Here is a 19,627-nt window from a genome sequence, read left to right on the forward strand (position 1 = left end):
GATAAGTATTTTATGTAAAATAGGCCATTATGTCTGTCTTTAATACAGATTATCTTTCTTCGTAGAATTACTCCATGTCTGTTTATCTCGTACGACAGCTCACGTCAGCCATGTTATTACAGAGATTAAAAATGAAAGGTATTAGAAACCCTGATCATTCCAGAGCACTAAGTAAGTAATGTTTGAAGACTGACCATATGAGATTTAATGGGGGCGGGGGAGTGAGAAGCCTCACATAATACATCAATACAGGAACAATTTGGGAATAATTAGAAAACCTAAAAAGAATTTTGAGTTAAAAAATACTCTAAGAATGAAGCCCTGTAAGCTGAAAAATTCCGTTTTTAGAAACCACTCCCAAGAGGATCAATTTTAAATCCCAACTAGTCTGAATTTTACCCTTTTACCTCATTAAGGTAAACAGACATTAGCATGATGGTAGTTTTGATGTATACGTTGACTTGAGAGTAGGAACCCAAGCCTCCAGTATAAAGAGAAGTACATTGCAAGAAAAAATACATAAGCTCTTTTTACAAAAGAAATGTTGCTATCAACAATAACATTTGCCTTCCGAGGTGTATATTTGCAATGATGCTTTCATAATGTATAATAATAGAGAAAAAAGTTAACCCAAATTGTATATAATTGAGTTCAGTAACTGAATTTAGTTGAGTAAGATATTTTTCTGGAAAAGAAGAGTATTTTCCCCCAGTTAACTTTACCTTCCATGTCAGTGAATGGGCCAATAAGAAGAAAAGGATCCATAGGTTGAAAAAGGACCATGGAAGACTATTGAAATGGTGTTTTGTTCCTTATAGTTCTACGATTTCTCATTGCTTTAGACAGAATTGTTGCTCTTCCTTAGACTGAAAGCTGAGGAAGCTTTTCCCTAGTTTTTCTTGGTTCTTCCAGGTCCATTGTCTTCAGTTCCAATCCTATTCTCCCTATAATGGTGTTGAGAATTAGACTTTTGAACATCTGTGTACTTAGTAGTTTGTATATACAGTAATTTGCAAATAATATCAGGTGAATAAAATCACAGAAACATTAACATGTCCATAGTAATTTTCACTTGTCAAAAAAAGTAAAGAATATTTTTACTTTTTCTGTTTACAAATTTAACGGTTGTTGGAAACAATCGATATTTTGTAATGAAAAACAGTCATGAATGTGTATTAGTAAGAGAGAGAAGTTCAACTGTTGCTTTCTGAGTTCCTTTCCTAATTATATTGTCCTCAAGTCTGAAATAGCTTTCTGCTTTGAAACTCTTCCTTACCAGCAGTTTTACTTTTTTTTTTTTTTTAAGATTTATTTATTTTTACACAACAACTGGGGTACAGGCCAGTGGCACAGGAGGGTGACAAGATACACCAGAGGCAGAGCAGGGAGCAGAACAGGCAGATGACAGAAACACACTGCTGAGGGGAGCAGTGGGCACGACAGGAGAGGTCTGCGGCACAATGTGGGATTCTCGTTGGCTGGGATCGAACCTGTGCTGCAGAGGCTGCGGGCAGCTCCACAGCGCGGCGCTTAACCTGCTGCGCCACTGGGGAGTGGCGCCACTGCAGTTTTACTTTTAAGAAGAAAATTTAAAATTCACTTAAGCATGTGATGTAGAAGTTACAAGTTCATAATTTTTTCAGCTTATACTGTATGATAGTGTTTTCAATACAGTGATACTAAGTAGATTAATTTTTGTAGGTTTTATTTCATGTAGTTTCTTGAGTTATTTGAAGTGTTTGGGAAATTTTAAGTAAGATGATATGTATTTCTATAATTTCTTTCATATTTCAGAATTAATTAAAAACTTAAAAAAAAATTTTTTCCTTCTAGTTAAAGAAAAACTTACTGCAGATCCTGATAGTGAAATTGCTACAACTAGCCTTCGGGTATCCTTGATGTGCCCTGTAAGTAAAACTATTTTAGTCTGGGGTGTTTTACTTTTTATACATTACTAATTTTTTCTAAAAAGTGTGAAAATGAATGATATGATAAAATTCTAAACTTATTTTCCTGTTTAGACATCTTCATGATTGTTATGAATACAAAGAATGCAAGATTGTTTAGTCACTAAGAAAGATGAGCAGACCTTAAAGGATATGTATTAAAAAGTGACAGGAACTTTAGGTTCAGAATAGTTGGTCATGGTTAATTCTGTAGATAATCCATAGCTAATAATAAACACATGTTGAGAACTGGATTATTTTATCAGAATAGTAAAGGGCATTGAAAAATAGCAATAAAATTACTACAACGTAATTGATGTTAATTGATACTGGTTTAATGAGTTAGAATGTGTGAGATGTCTTACTCCCAATGTAATGTGCTTTTAAATTATATAATAATTTTTATCTTATGTCTCCTACCCTAAGACTGTGAAGATGAGTCAGTCAACAACTCAGATCCTACAGAGTATTTGGTACTTAGCTAATTGTGGGAGGAAATACAAAAAGCTTGAGATTATCAAAAAATTAAAAGTCTAGTTTGAGAGCTAATGCCAGCTCACATGAAAAAGGAGCCTCCTGTGCTTAGTACAAATAGTTGTGCTATTGGAGTCCCGAAAAAGAGGTAGGACAGGTCAGGAATAGTATGAAGGCTTCTTTAAATCAGTAGTGTTGGAGGGAACCTTATCCAGATGAGACAAACTTTATGAGAAATGTCATGAAATCAAGAAATAATAGTCCAAAACCTATGTCTTTGGGGCCAAAGGAAGGTAATTTCACAGTAATTACTGAAGAAGGATCTCAGAGTCTGTATAATTTTATTGCTGAACACCATATTTGAATTATACACTGGAGTTGTGTGCTGATGAAGTCAGTTAAGTGATTTTCAGTGTATCCTGCAGAGGGGGCTAGGTGCTTGGGGAATCGAAAAGGAAACCAGGTCTGATATTTATCTCTTAAAATTTAAGTCAGTATGTTACCCAAAACAAAAGGATCTGCTGCTACTAATAGTTTGGAACCGATTTGAGCCATTTTTACTTATAAGCTCTTTTTTTTTTTTTTTTTAAAGATTTATTTATTTATTATTTATACAAGCACTGGGTACAGTCAGAAGCACGGGAGGGTGAGAGAATTCACCAGAGCCAGAGTAGAGATCAGAGCAGGCAGAAGGACCGAAGTACACTGCTGAGGGGAGCAGCGGGCAGCAGGAGAGGTTCTGCGCACCATGTGGGACCCTCCTCCGGAGGCCGGGAAGCAGCCGGGGATCGAACTGGCGCTGCAGAGGCTGTAGGCAGCTTCGCAACCCAGCGCTCAACCGCTGTGCCACCGAGGAGGCCCTACTTATAAGCTCTTAGTTTAGATAATTAGGATGGATGATTTTAGATACTCTACAGTGAAGTGGAAATCAGTTTAGATAGTAGTCACTTACTAATTAAAAAGTGTTATATTGGTTAGACATCATTTCATGCATAAAAACAATAAATTTCAAAATAATACCATTATCTGACTGAGTAGAATTTAGCACATTCAAATCTTTGTTAACACATGCCATAATTGGTATTAGGAAAATTTTCGGACTTTGTAGTCGGTAATAAATGCCTTCTTAAGTTGGGCGAGGCTCATTAACTAATGTAAGATACTAGTGTAGGATTAATTTTAAAACCAGCAACTTCTGTAGTTTGGGATGGTTGTCATTTCTGCATGCTTGGAAATTCTAAAGTAATGACAAGAAGAGATGAAAGTTGTATAGAAGGAAAGAATGGAGTAGCAGTCTGCAAAGTGTGGTCCAGAGATAGCTGCTTATCCCTAAAACTCTTTTAGGAGGTCCACAGAGTCAGAACTACTGTTATTACAATGCTAGGACACAGTTCGTCCTCTTTTTGCTCATTCTCTTGTGAGTAGACAGTGGTTACCTTGTTCCCACTTTCTAACTTTGTAATGTTTGTTTAAGTTATTTGGCTTGTTTGTGCCTCAGTTTCCTCATTTGTGGAACTATATATCAACCCTATAGTATAGTTGTTAGATTTAAATGCAAGACAGCTCTCAGATTTATGTGAATTACTCAGCATTGTACCTTGCATATAGCTAGAACTCCATAAGCCTTAGTTATTGCTGTGGTGACAAATTGCTGAATTATTTTCTTTTTAAATTCCAAAACAGTGAAATATTAATTTTATATGAAAGAGAGTAGAGAGAAATCAAAAGGAAAAAGAAGAACATTCTTCAAGTCTTACCCTTAAAAGTAAGGCAACTAATGTTACAGTTTTGCTGTGACTTCTTACAGGCTTTTTAGTACATGTAAAGAAGTCCTTCTCTCTTCACTTCCTTTCTCTTTGCCCCCTTTCCAGTCCTTCTCCATTTATTCCACCATTTAATCAACAAATACCAAGCATGTGCTCCATGCTAGGTAATGTGCTCTGAACTTGGATTACAGTGATTAACATCGACATAGACCATGTCCTTTTGGGGCTCATAGTAGGAACAACAGATTTTCTGTCAGGATAATACAGCTGGTTAAAACTGAGATGTTTTCTATAAGGAAAGTTCGAAAGTTTGTACAGGAAGACCTGATCTGACCTAGTCTGGGTGTACACCTCTATGAACTGGAATGAGAACTAAACAGGACTATAATTACATAAAAGTACATTGAAACATCAACACACATGATTACATAAAAGAAAATTTAATAAATGAAAAATATATTTGCAGTTCATATCACATATATAAAAAAGGCTGATTAATGTAGCGATTCTATAAATAGATAGCCAAAGGGAAAATGAGAAAGGGTTATGAATAGCTGGCTCTTGGAAACACAAATGACTCTGAGAAGTGAAGAAAGAGGCTCAGCTTCACTTATAAGGAAAATGTAGTCACACTGTTGTATTTTTCACCTGTCAGATTGACAGAGGTCAAAGAATTCAGGGGAGCTGTATTGACAGGTTTAAGGATTAACAAGCACATTAATACATGCATATGTGTAAAACAGTAAGTAACCTCTTGTTAGAAGTTTGTCAATGTGGCAAAAATCACAAATGCACATTCCCTTTTCCCCAAAAGTTCACTTCTAGGTTTTATCCTATAGATATTTATTATAGCATTATTTGTAGTGATAGAGATTGGAAACCATTTAACTGTCTACCTCTGGGGTACTGCTTCAATAAATAATGATCCTTTGTATCATATACCACATATCAATTATGATACTTTCATATCATAATTTATATACTGATAGATGTGAAACAGTCATGAACACCAAGTTATACTGTGACAGTAGGTGCAGGATTGTGTATTGCATGCCACCATTTGTGGGAAAATGTCTTTTAAAATGCACACTTGGTTATGCATAAAACATCTATGAAAGGCTATGCCAGAGATCGATAACTAGTTCAGTTTAGAGCAGGTGAGAGATATGTTTTCATTGTATATGTATCTTTCCCTATCTGTGATTTTACATGTTATCTATTTGCAAAAATAAAATGGTTTTTTAAAAATCAAAAGGGAATGAATGAATACAAAAAATTATATATAGTGACCTTGATGGAAATAAATTCTAGTTTGAATTTTCTTTTTCATTTTCAGCATCTTTATGACTTCTTTGGTCTTCTATCTTCTTTGAGTCTTTGTTCTCCTACCTGAAATGGTTTCTCGTTTTGTCTTCCCTGTTCTGTAGTTAGGAAAAATGAGATTGACAATCCCGTGCCGTGCAGTGACTTGTACACACCTGCAGTGTTTTGATGCTGCCCTTTATTTGCAAATGAATGAGAAGAAGCCCACCTGGATTTGTCCTGTGTGTGACAAAAAAGCTGCCTATGAAAGTCTAATCTTAGATGGGTAAGTATATTCCAAAATAGTTAGTAGCTCTGTCTCTGTTCAGTATGGCATAAAGTCCAGATATTTGTGTTTTCTGATTTATACTTAATCATACTAAATCTTATTTTTTAAACTGTGATTAGTGGCTCCTTTATAACAGTTTGTTTGGGGTATGAGATGTGTAGTTTCCTTTTACTTCCGCTTTTTAAGATCATATTTCATAGCATATAAAAGATGAAAACCCAGTCAGTGATGTCATTTTGCTTACTTAGAGCTTTTGAAGAAACAGTTAGGGTCTCTGCAAAAATGTAGTGCAAATAGTAGGTGGATGGAGTTGCACAGATGATCACCATGCAGCTGGAATTAATGCACAGATTTTTCTGACTATGGAGTCCAGACTCTTTAAGCATTGTGTCTCATATTATATTGCATATGTCAGAATCTGGAAAATGATGTAGTTGTCAACAAGTGGGATATTATTGAATAACACTTAAAAAAATTGTATCAACTAAGTACCATTATAAGATTTAGAAAATAATTAATGAAAAGATTAAGATAATCAAAAGCTCATCCTATGGTGAATTTTTTACTGACATATTAAAAAGATTGAAACTGTACTTTGTATAGTGATTTGCATGTACATAGGATTTTCTCTCACTATATAATGAAAAGCATTCTAGATCTAGATTCTTGTACAGCAGTTTTTTCTGAGGATTTAAAAGGAATTTGGTAATGACAGGTAAGTGAAACTTTCACTTTTCTCTTTGTACTTTTACTTTACTATAGATTTTTACTTTTTAAATCTTTTTGACTGATTTTGAAAGAATTTCACATGTAAAAAGAATTTGCAACAGCAGCAGATTCCTGTGCAACTTTGACCCAGATACATCAAGTGTTAACATTTTGCCATATTTGTTTCATCACATTCTCTCTTAATATTCATGTGCATGCGCACACACACACACACAACCCTTTGGTTTATGTGTTTAGGGAGAGATGATTATTATTACTATTTTTAATTTTTTTTGAACCATTAATATCTTAGGGTATGTTTCCTAAATTCTTGATATTCCATTATGTGGGTATGCTGCTAATTATTTAAATACTTATCTACTGTTCCATAATATTTGTTTCTGCTTTTTCTTAAGTTGCCTTGTGATAACATTTTTGAAGGTTTTTTTTGTATATTTCTTTTAAGTCCTTAGCTGTTGAAATAATGAATCAGATGATAAAATCAGAATTTTAAGGTTTTTATGATTTATTATTAAGATACCTTGAAGAAGGGCTAAACTATTTTACTTTCTTAGTAAGTTAGTCACTCTTCTGCCAGCATTGTTTTAGGTCTTCTCGGTCTTCTTACCAACTGATCATAGTAAATACTGTTTTCAGTGCCATTACCAGTTGTTTACAGTGTGAGGTATTAAAATGCCAGAGCAAACAAACATTCATAGAATATTGCCTTTCTTTTGCCTCCAAGGTAATATGTATACATTATTATTTCATCTTTGAACAAAGCCATTGATTACACTTACGTATTTTTTTAATTGGTTTATAGGCTTTTTATGGAAATTCTCAATGACTGTTCTGATGTGGATGAGATCAAATTCCAAGAAGATGGTTCTTGGTGTCCAATGAGACCGAAGAAAGAAGCTATGAAAGTATCCAGCCCACCATGTACAAAAATAGAAAGTATGTGCAGAGGGGCAGCAGGGAACAAAGCAATGAGACTTGTACAGCATAGTCCTTTTAATTAACCTTGGCCACTAGAACTACATTTGGGATTCAGTTTGCTAACTTTACCTTTTAATCATCTGTTATATACATAATTTTTCTCAAGTGAGTTTTAAGAAGTATGTTGAAGTTTATACTATTTATAATGAGCCTTCTCACAGTATTTTTTTTTTTTATGTAAGGTAAAGGAAATAGTCACCTAAAATCATTTTTATATGTGGTGTGTCTTACAAGACAAAAAGGTATAAATGATATTTCTATGAACAATTTTTACATTGTCCCAGGTGGAGTTGTGGCTGAAGAGACAGTATCATCCATTGGGGAGGAGGGGGGACAAGGCCACAGATTGGTAGCTTAAAAAAATGAACAAATTGTTTTCATTTCTTTGTGAAAGGAATTTGACCATTGTTTTAGTTACCCAAGATGTACTTTAGTCCTAACTTCCTGCACCTGTCCACACTGAGTGGGGAAACTAAAGGCAGACTCAGTAATTGAAACCTATAGGTGAACTGAAAGTTTCTTTTAATGTGACATAGTCTACTTACTGCATCTGATTTTTGTGCTGACTATGTTTGACATTTTATCAATGTAATAAAAGCATATAATGTCCAAACTAGAAAGAGAGGAAAAGTAAAGGATTCATGTCACTATTAATCATTAAGTATGGAACGATGAAAGTTTCACTCATCTTTGAGAAAACCAGTGATTTAGTTGATTGGTTGCTATTGTTTTTCTTTCATCAACTAGCATTCATTTCCTGCTAAATAAATTATATTTTCCTATGAAATGGTGAGTTAACATGGCACATAAGACTATTTTAGTAGGCAGAGGAGAGGTCCTAATTGATAATAAAAGGTAGTGATGTCTGAATAAGTTAAGTGAGAAGTCTGGAGTATTTTCAACTTAGGAAGGTGAAAGTTTTTATCAAGTTCTGGCTTAAGATGAAGCATCTGCATTACTTTGCTAGACTGGAACTCTCTGATTCTGACTTAACATTGCCTTATGTCTGTGAGAAAATACAGCCAGTGAAGCCAAATATTCTCATCCATGGGGAGACCTTCCCCTTTACTCCATGCATCTGTAAAATGAGTCTTACTTGCTTATATGGGGAGACAGAGTGAGTAGCAGGATATGTGCCATTCCTTTGGCAGCATTAGGAGGCAGCTAAGAGCATACTTTCCGAAGGAGGCTTGACCCTGAGCAAAGCATAGAGGGCACCTTATCTCCCCAGATAAGCACTCATTTTATAGACAGATGTCTGGAATTAGGGAGTTGGTTTCTGCTCAGTTTATGGCTATACTGGCTATGCATTCTTCTTGATGTACTGCACAGTTAAAATTCTTAGGACTAGAGTTTGTGTTACACCTTTGAGATATATATATATATATTTTTTTTTTTCTTTTGTTTCCTAAATGCAGGTTCAAGTGTCCTCAGTAAGCCTTGTTCCGTGACAGTAGCCAATGAGGCAAGCAAGAAGAAAGTGGATGTTATTGATCTAACAATAGAAAGTTCTTCTGATGAAGAGGAAGACCCTCCTGCCAAAAGAAAGTGCATCTTTATGTCAGAAACACAAAGCAGCCCAACCAAAGGGTTTGTTAATTTATAGTTCACTATTGTTTATTATACTTGGAACTAACTGTTCTTGGGATAGATTTGTAAATGTCTTTGAGACTTGCATAACCATAGAAGGCTGTTTTAATTTGCCTTTGTTCTGTTGAAATGTTTTCAAGTGAGAATGTTTATAGAAAGGCAAATTTTGATGAAGAAATGTTCCCATCTTTGGGAAGTGGGAGTCGAGAGCTGCTCATGTTTAAATATTTCATATTTGTTTTACTTAATACTTGATACATTTTCTCAAGCCTATTTATAAGGAGTAAATTTGCCATCACAGACCAACCTGAGGAAGCATGGTGTAATGGTGTGGAGTGGGGAATCCGACGAGTGTGGATTTCAATTCTGGCACCTCTGCTTACTCCCTCTGTGATCTTGGATGAATACTTGATTTGTTTGAGTCTCCGTTTTCTCTTCTGTAAAATGGACTTGAATAATGCCTACCTCATAAGATTATTTTTAGGTTTCAATAAGGTGACAAAGGAGTTTAGCCTCGGTGTTAGTTAGGCACATGGTAGTTTCGCTATAAGAGTTGATTGCCTTTTCTTCTCATCCACCCCAGGGCAAAATGTGGACAAGTAAATGCATTCTAGCATGTATTTTTTATGATTCCTCTGGCAGAAACCATTAAATGACTGGTCTAAGTATTTAGCAATACTGGCTTCTTATATGGAGATTGGGAACCTGTAAGAAAGTATCAGAACATCTCTTGACATCCCATGAACACATTTCTTCAAATCTCATCTCTTTAGTCTCTCAGTGCACTTATGTGTTCTAGTGATTTTATTGGGGTTATAATAAACATGCCATAAAATTCACCCATCTTCAGTGTTAACCTGTACAAGTAAATGATTTTAGTTAGCACAGTTATCGTCTCCTCGTCACAGTTCAGTTGCAGAATATTTCTAACATTCAGAAAACAACTTTCCTGTTCCTGTCCGGTTAATTTTCTTTCACACCCTAAATCTAGGCAACCATTGATTTTTTTCCCCATCTCTATCAATCTTACTGTTCTATACATTTTATATAAATGGAATTATCCTCTCAGTGCACTTTTTGCACCTTTCTTTTTTTTAATCAATATTTTTGAAACCAATAGAATTAAATGATCTGTGCTTCTTTCCTCATTGTTAAAATACTTGTATGTGCGGGTATGACTTACATATAATAGTAAGGTTGTATATTTTAATCAATGAATTTTTTGTAGTGGAACAAAAATGATAAAAGTAGTTTGAAGTGGGCTTCTTTTTCCCTCTTTTTAATAAGGATATTTATAATTTATTGCTCCTTTCAGACAATTTGGTACTTCTAGACTATAAATGATAAAAAATGAAACATTTTTTAAATGGTTGCTAGAGGGAGAGCCAGGCAGTGAGTACTTACATGTGGTATTTCCAGACTTACTCTGTAGTGATAACCCTTAGAAGATGCTGGAAAAACATGGGTTGCATGATAATATAGATAGATTCAGACTAGGTTAAAGGGTAGTGCATAGTGACAGACTCATGGATTGATGTGGCCTTGGAGGGTATATCTGGTAGCATGACAGTTAGAGGAGGGTCTTCGCCTCTATCCGTCCTGTAGCATGGTTGATCAGTATTTGATGGGACATGAAACTGGAGGAATGCTACATACATTTGGTGACAATCTGAAATCACCTAATAAGGATCCTTCATACCCGTGGCAAGGTACCATAGAGATAGATGTAAGACTCCTCATCTAGATGAAAAAGAAAACAAAACAAACATTGTTAAGCATAAAGTAGAAATTTGGCAAAATCGGCAACTCTGAATTGCAGCTACATAGCTCATCCCCTAAGTCAGTAGGACTCTTTGCACCCAAACTAGATTTATAATTTAACAACTATTCAGAAAACCCTTCTGAAATAGGATCACATGGAAAGAAAAAAGAAAATTCTGAATTCAGTCTTAGGAAATCATTTAATTATGTATTAAAATGGCACCCACTACCACCAAGTAGGGTTTATCTAGGAATGCTTTAATACTAGAAAATATAGACAATGCAATAATAAAAATTATAGTGAATTTTGAAAGTTATGTTTTGAGAAATGACAATTCTAAAGTTAAATTGAAAAATAAAAATTACAAAAGTAAAAAAGGAGATACATTGATAAAATGAATTTCATGTAGTTTTCTTAATAGATACTGGAAAGGCACTCAATAAATTAATAGCCGTTGTTGATAGACTGTCTTTGAAATATCAAAATTCATTTACTGCTTTTATGAATCTCTATTAAAGCTGATTTGTCCTTAGACAGGATAGTAAAAGAAATAGGGTCGGTTACATACTGATGCCAGTTTTGTTACATTTTAAGCTAAATAGCCCTCACTTGGAGCATTTCAGTCAATGCTCATCATCAAGAATGATGAGTACGCAGAGGTGGAGAACCTGGGTGAATAGGGCCACTGTCACATGATGGTAGCTGTTAAAACCAGGAGAACATGATGGTGAGAGTTACCTTGAGTTCTTAAAAGGGAGACGTTGATAACTGGGATTAGTTTATTCTTTGTTATAACATTTGGCAGATCTTAGTCAGGTAAAGGAAAAACTTTCCATTGGAGTTTTCCGAACGTTAAGAAAGTTGATGTTTTAATAGGAAAGGAAGAGTGAATGCAACCTCTGGCAGTGCCATGGTGGGATCTTAGGCTGTAGTTTCATCACTTCTGCAATCCCTTCCAAGTATTATGTTTCTGTGGTTTTATTCCTAGTCCTCTTTTTCATATCCTCTCTTGTGGCTCAACATCTAGAATGTTTGATTTTTCTCTGCTTAGTTTATTGTAGAAAGACTTGGTCAGTAATAGTAAGGAGAAGAGCAAGAATGTAGTATGAGAAACCAGGAAAACTCACTGTTGCAATCTAGAAGTTATATGAACAGTTATGTGAACAGGACTTCTTTTTAAGAACTCCTGTTTTAGTAAAAGCTGTTCTTACAGTTCTACAAAGAAAGACTTGTTCCTCCTGGAGCAGCCACTGTTAACCTTACTCTAGTAATCCTTCTAGCCCCTTCTCTTGCACATACCTATTGTAGTGTTTAAATGCAGTCATATTATACCTATCAGAAGAAGGTATCGTAATTTAAGACCTTTTCTATAAAATGTCTAGTATTTTTCTTCATCAAAAGATAATTTAAAATATTATGCCCTTGCCCCTTGGCCTAGAAATTGAATGATTGCTTTGTCATTAACAAAGTGGTATTCTAAAGACAGGAAATAAAGAATAAGGATAAATAAACATGTCTCCAGATAAGAACCACTAGAATTGATAGTAAAGTTAGATTTTTTAAATAGTTTTATGATTATAAAGTGGGAGCACAGAGTGAATTTCAGGCTTTTCATAAAAATTCAAGTTTCTGAATTGTGTACCCATTTTTTGGACTATCTATGTCTGGGCCAAATATGAGGACTTCAGTGCCCCCAGCATACAGTCCAGAGTACTAGCATTTGCTGTCTAGGGATATTCCATTTTGTGCTATGATATTATAGATAAAGATACAAAAAGTTAAAGTGTGTAAGTACGCATGCATAATGTATTTGCCTGTGTGTGTATTTGCCAGTCCTATGAGAAGGCAGTAATAAATGTTAAAATTTATAAGTTATAATTACTTTATAACATTATGTTTTATGCCCATAATTTCACCAGATGGTGCTATTTATATTACTTCTTGGTCCCCGTTATTTCATATTTATTAAATGCATCTATTTTTTGCACAAGCATTGGGATCATTGAACCTTTCTGAATTTTGAAAGATTCTGATAAGAACAAAAATCTCCTATCAAGACATAAATTGATGATCCTAAAAAACCACTGATTTCACCCGTTCTGTGTTTTACTGAATTGAAAAGTTGCCAAATTCAAATAGGAATAAACCTACTCTAAATAGTTTATCAAATGTTTGGTAAATGTTTAGGCGTTGATTTAATAACCTGTAAACCTCCATTAGATTTTAACATTTCCACATATTGTGACAGTCAACATTTTTTATTGGAGAAACGAGGGATAATTAATCATTTAAAGTTTCATGTAATGGCAATAGAACATATACAAAATTAGATATTACTGTGGTGACAGAAAGTGTGTTGGGACACTGACCAGACTCTTGCAGATAAAAGGAGCCAGGTAGTAAAGTGAGTTGTAGTTTTCTAGAAATCTGAAAGTTGAAGGATCAATGCAAAAGAAAATAAATTTCTAATGCGAGATATCAGTGAAAGAGATATGGGGGCAAGAGGGAGGGCAGACATCATTTAAATGTACATTTAACAGAAAATTTTCAAAATAAAATTATGTGTGGTGTGATGTTTTCAAAGTGGTTCTTAGATTTAAATAATAAAATAAAATTAAGAGAATAATACCACGAGGCAGCCAGAATTGTGGGAGCCGCTTTTTAAGCCCCTTCCTTAGCACTGACATACCAGCTTCTTTCCCCTGGCCCGCTGTGTCTCCTTGCCCACTTTGGTAAAAATTCCTGTTTGAGAAGTGGGATTATGTGTAATTTGAAAACACTTTCCGTGATTTCCTTTTCTTCCACTTTTATCTTTGTAGAGACCACTGTTTCCAAACCTCCAGAAAAAGATGAACTTTTATACAGCATAACTAGCTTATTCTCATCCCAACTTCTCTCTTTCCTCTCTAGACTCATAAAGGTATCCTGACTTATGTAAAATCTTATGAGTCATCTGTTTTAATTGGAAGTTTCTTGATAGATAAAATCACTACTATTCACATATATACCACATACACATTGATAAAAGCAACTGTAAAATGTTTTTGTATTTGTGCAACAAAGTGTTATATATTACTCCAGCACTGTACATTATGTTTTAATGCCAACTTGCTCTTATGTCACAGCTGCTGTTGAGAGCCAGCATACATTCATGTTAAAAATGAAGATTGTTATGAAAGAGGAGAGTGGAGGACTGTGTAGTGAGTAGCTGCCGTATAGTTGGTATTGAAATGCAGTGACTTAATGACTGAGTATGCCCAATGGTGCAGCCCTTCTCTCCTGTGAACTAACAGCCAGATTGTTTGTAATTTTCCATGCTATTTAAAACAGGGTTCTCATGTATCAGCCATCTTCTGTAAGGGTGCCCAGTGTGACTTCGGTTGATCCTGCTGCTATTCCGCCTTCATTAACAGACTACTCAGTACCATTCCACCACACGCCAATATCAAGCATGTCATCAGATTTGCCAGGTATGTGCAGAGTTTTTTGTTTTGTTTTTACCAAGTTTTATTATTTATTTTCACTCTTAATCTGTGGAATAGTCTTAAATAGGAATGCTAAGGAAATTTGAAGCTTCGTGGACAGGTAGCATCTATTTAATATGTCACATTCACACCCTGTCTATATCATTTCAACTACAGAGCAATCTAGATTCCTGATGATAGGAAATACAGTAGGATAGTAGGGCGGTCAGAAAATTTTATAGGGTTTATTCTCTCATAGATAATTTGTACTCAGATTTTTTCTTCATCTCTCCTAGAAGTGTCACAGATTAGGAAGAGTATTTTTCCATACTCTTCTTGGTAGCCTGTCACTTGCTGCTAGCCCACCAGGACTTTAGAATATACTGGTGTGTTGTGGGTTCAGCACTGCCTACCAGTTTCATTTACCCTCCAGATTTTTTTCCCATGCAAAGATAGACTATACCAGGCGTTCAAAACACTGCTTAAATTTTGGGACATAATTTACATACGCATTAACTGAAGTTTTAAAGAAATTCAAGTTTGCTTGAATTACCTTAGTACAAAGACTTATGCAACAACCAGCAGCCATATGAAATTAAAGGAAAATTTAAGCTCTTTCCTCACTCCATAGCCATTGTTTTTTCCAGAGCATTCTTTAATCAATCATATTTGAACAAGTTAGAACTAGGACCTCTTATATTCATGACTTTTCCTTTTTTCAAAAGGGCCCTTTTAGTGAAATACAGTTTCTTCCTCCTATTATTTTCTAAATTTTGAAGTTAATTTTAATCTTTGGTTATTCTTCCTTTCCCTCTTAGTGAGGTCTTTATTTTAAGCACAATATTTATTCTATTGTGCAAAATTATTGTTACTGAAACAATTAGGAGTTGTGTTATCTGACCCAGTGTAATTTAACACTTGAATTTTTTTGAGAGTACTTGAATAAAATTTCATGAAAAAGACTACACTAAAAATAATACCCATCAAAAAAATTTAAAGACCATTCACATTTTAAGTATGTTTATTCCATATGTATTTTGGGATTAGTGTTTTAGTTTGTAAGCCCAGCTAGCACTAGTTGCAGATAGCATTTGTGACATACAAGCTTGATGCTGAGGTGCAGGTCTAGTTTCATAGTCCATGACAAAGTGGGAAGCTCAGTTTTAATTCCTAACTGCCATATTTTGCTTTGGCCTTGACTAGTTTTAAGAGAGGTGGAAGAGTTGTCCACATGTCCTTTTAGTGTTATAAGCAAGCATTCTAGAAGGATTCATTTCCAAAAGATGATGAATAAAAAATTATTCCTAAGAAACAAACAAACAAACAAATGCATTTTGTATACTGAAGTGACTTTGGCCATTTAGTTACAGATTAGAGACAATTTATAAATCACTTGCTCTTGTTTGTTTTAAATTATGTGCATCAGGATGAATTTTAATTTTGGAGAGTTTGCATTAATTTATAAAATGTGGACATTGGAGAAAAATTCAGTAAAATATGTTTACTGTATTTCATAGAGTAAACTTTAGGCTGGTACTAAAGAAGTAAAACTAATATCCAGGACTTATATTTAGCCAGTATAAACCAATATGGTGATACTAGTTATTAAATGTTGAATGCTTTCTTGCCACTTGATAATATAACTAAGATCTATTGTACTTTAGAAGAATTACCAGTTTATTGTCATTTATGAATTATATAGCAGCTACTACATCTAAATAGTTCAGTTTTTACTCTGGTTTTATTGTTAATGTGCTCTTTTATAATTAGTAATTACCTTGGTTTTATTTTGTGCATACCTTTTATGTAACTAGTGTAATTTTTATGTAATTAGTTTTGATATTTAGAATTTTAATAATTTATAATAAAATATTAAATAGAACACCAAGAATGGAGATATGACAGTTTTAATACATTTAACATTCCTTTTTAAACATCATAAACATGAATCTTCTGAATCTGCAGGAGAACAAAGAAGAAATGATATTAATAATGAACTGCAGCTTGGAACATCTTCTGATACTGTGCAACAGTGAATACAAAATAAAACAAATAATTTGTATTTATGGAATGGAAAACAGCTTGATTATTTCAAGAAAAAATATGACTGCCTTATTTTTGCTAGTGCCATATTGTCAGGTGCGAATGGTGCTCAAAAGATGTATCATTAAAATTTGAAAGTGCTAAACATTTACATATATTAATTCTGTAGCAATCATGTTTTGTTACAAGTTCATGACTCAAGTAAGGAAAATGTGTTATTAATAAGAGTGGGAAAAAAACCATTTCATATAAAGACATATTTAAAATCTAAAAACTACAATTTTGCCAGTGTTACTAAAATTTTACCAATTTTGCCAGTGTTACTAAAACATTTAGAATTGTACCACCAGAATTTTTAACACCACCTGCTTTTTAGTTAAAAATAACTGAGCATTTTCAACTATGAAATACTTCAGAGGGCATAGGAATCTACCAATATAACTTACTGCAGTGGAAACTTACGGTGAAATAAGAAAACAGCCTTTTGCTTAATGTATAAAACCAAGGTGGTAACATTTTAGTCACGATTCATGAAACTTCATATATTTTGTATGGAGTTTTAATAGTTTACTTAAAATGTAAAATGCAAGACTGATAATAGCTTGAAATTTTTTATTAGGCAGAAAAAGGTCTGAATTATTATATCTAGCTTCAGTGTTAGGGTATCAGAAGACATAGGCCAAGAAAGTGTCTTAAATCTTTTCTCAGTAGACTATAAAATTGCTGGCATGGATGAAGTCATAATCATCAAAGAAAAATACCACACATCTAAAGAATTGGGATTGAAAGAATGAAAACATGAAGAGTCTTTCCACCTTCAGTGTACTAGAGGGCAGCCTCCAGTACTAGAGCTGCAAAAACATTCTGAATATTGTATCAAATTGGCAAATTTTTTTAAGTTGTGAAGTTATGAAGTAGGAATGGTTAACATCTAGAAAGTGATTTGGCTTTATTGCATACTATTGCAACAGATAGCATCCTGCTCTTTAGCTTTATAAGAAAATTAGTTAATCAAATCAACTAAGCTATTCAATAATCATTACATGATGGTGATCGAACATATAAAATTAAACTATAAAAAGCAGAAGCTGTTATAAGAAGAAAGTGGTTGTACCATTTGAAGCCAAACAGAATAAAATTAACCAAATAATTAAATGGCATGCTAGTAAACTATTTTTTGTGACTTGTCAATGCAGGTTTTCCCAGTTTAGAGGCAGTAGAATCTTTTATAAGTTGTAAAGTAAAAAAGCAGTTGCCACTAATTTATGTGGGAAATATTTTTGAGTGTCCCCAGACCTAAAATATAACCTACCAAACCATACCAAATAACACATCAGGGCTAATACAGCACTGACATAAAGTTAAAGCAGGAGTGATGCACAGCCTGTAAGTGTAGGGAAGGAGTGGGGTTAGGCCACATGCCACTTGAGGCGTTGGCTGCCCTTAGAACTAATAGCAATACAAAATCTCTTTTTCCCTTGTTGCTTTTTGTTGTAAAAGTAAAAATCCTCCTTGGATTTTTCTGGTTCGCGTAAACAGGTAGTAACACAGGTCTCTCATAAAATTGAAGTGGCATGAGGAGCACTTTTGAAAAGCTGGAAATACCTGTAGTAGAAATGTTTTGAATATAAAAAACTCTCAGGAAGTATTATAAGGGCTACACAAATTTTGAATAATAGAAACAGGCAATTTACCGAATAATATCAATGTGAAGAGAAACTCTGCTTTTGAGATGTCACCCACTGGTCATAAATGTTATAGGAAAGTTGTTGGAAAGGTTTGTTGCAATGCCCTCTATCTAACTCAGATCTCACTATATCATATGGATAGTGATAGTCATATGAAGTGAAAAGTATTATCAACAATTAGGGAAAATGCTTTAGAAATTGAGTGAATTTTTCCAGTGAATGTTGCTATAGCTTGTATCACTTGATCATAGCCTTATATCCTCTTTAGAGATTATAAGGGAATAAATATACTTAAAAATTTTGAGTTATAAGTTATTCATATTGTCCATTAAATATTTTTATTGTCCCCACCAAAATAGTATTCTCTATTTTGAATAATGATATAGTACCAGACTTTCACTCTGTATGATTGTTAAATTTGAGGTGACATGGAATACCATGTCACCAGTATATAGGAATTTATAGAATCCAATAGAAATAGTCTTGTCTTAGTGACCTATACCTAGTATGTGACTTTTTTAAAATTTGTATTTATACATATTTTTAAATTTTATTTTATACATTTTTTTACATCATTTTTCATTTTTGCACAATGTATGCATTTTCATCTTGGTTATAGTCCCCATACAATTCCCACCCCTTTGTTTTGATCCTACTCCCTCCTCCCTGCCCCACCCCCCGTAGTGTGTTTATATAGTACGTGATTTTTATTTAATGTTTTGAAATTTAGTCAAATTGATCTTGAAGTTTACTACTTGATTTTTCAGACCTGAAATTTATACTTATAACTTTAATACTTCAAAATGGCATTACTGGGCAATCTTATACACATACCTATTTCTGAAGCATACTTGGAGAATCCCAGATCGTTAGTTTCGAAAACACATTAGCTTACAGTCCAGTAAACTTGGATAAGATCAACTTGTTAGTGAGCTGTGGTTAGCAAGTGCTTGCTTTGTGCAGCAAGGTGGGCTATATGTGACTTGGATGAACAGAAACAGAGAGCTATCCGTGCAAAAGACATCTGTTTAAGAAGTGATATTTTAGATAAAGCTTAATGTAGTGTATTTCTAAAAAAATAAATGTGAAATACCGTATGAGTCTAAGTATGCTTGTTTTTTTTTTTTTTTTTAACATTACGAATGCAGATCTCTCTCTCTTTTTTTTTTTTGGTTTCTCATTCTGTTAAGTGGTGAAGGGGAAAAGTTTGCCTTGACTAGTTCTTCTTCTCTGGAAATTTTTGAACTGCTACCTTTAAGTCACTGGGAGCTGTTTTTTCCAGTTTATTGCCAGAAATTATGTTCATTTGGGGGTTTTATGCACATTAAATATCACTGATCCATGGTGTAGAACTTCCCTATGGCAGAATGGTAAGCTCTGATTCCCAAATGTTTTGTGACTTATGAAAAATACAAAATGATTTGGGGAAATAAATTCTTGTCTCCAAAATAAGAGACAAATATTAACAAAACATTTTTGTTTTAGGTTTGGATTTTCTTTCCCTTATTCCAGTTGATCCCCAGGTATGTATCCTGAATTTAAGCAACTAATTTGTATTTGATTGTTTGTTATGTCATACTAACTAAAAATTACCAG

At 34.0% G+C, this 19,627-nt stretch overlaps 1 protein-coding gene across 6 annotated transcripts in view; it reads left to right on the forward strand.

Annotated features, from left to right (window-relative positions):
* PIAS2 (protein inhibitor of activated STAT 2) overlaps positions 1–19,627 on the forward strand; it is a 67,306-nt gene that overhangs the window by 37,929 nt on the left and 9,750 nt on the right. For 5 of the 6 annotated variants that reach the window (XM_037508565.2, XM_054694062.1, XM_054694061.1 and 2 more), the window contains 7 exons: positions 66–171; positions 1,834–1,907; positions 5,614–5,774; positions 7,309–7,442; positions 8,903–9,074; positions 14,167–14,306; positions 19,517–19,554. In XM_037508565.2, the coding sequence (XP_037364462.1) occupies positions 66–171; positions 1,834–1,907; positions 5,614–5,774; positions 7,309–7,442; positions 8,903–9,074; positions 14,167–14,306; positions 19,517–19,554 (825 nt within the window). Of the gene's footprint in view, positions 1–65; positions 172–1,833; positions 1,908–5,613; positions 5,775–7,308; positions 7,443–8,902; positions 9,075–14,166; positions 14,307–16,265; positions 16,359–19,516; positions 19,555–19,627 lie in introns of those variants that run through there. The other variant, XM_037508569.1, reaches the window with a different exon arrangement.

This window comes from Talpa occidentalis, unplaced genomic scaffold, assembly GCF_014898055.3.
Source record: "Talpa occidentalis isolate TD23 unplaced genomic scaffold, MPIMG_talOcc4v2.1 talOcc4.13, whole genome shotgun sequence".
Taxonomy (NCBI): domain Eukaryota; kingdom Metazoa; phylum Chordata; class Mammalia; order Eulipotyphla; family Talpidae; genus Talpa; species Talpa occidentalis.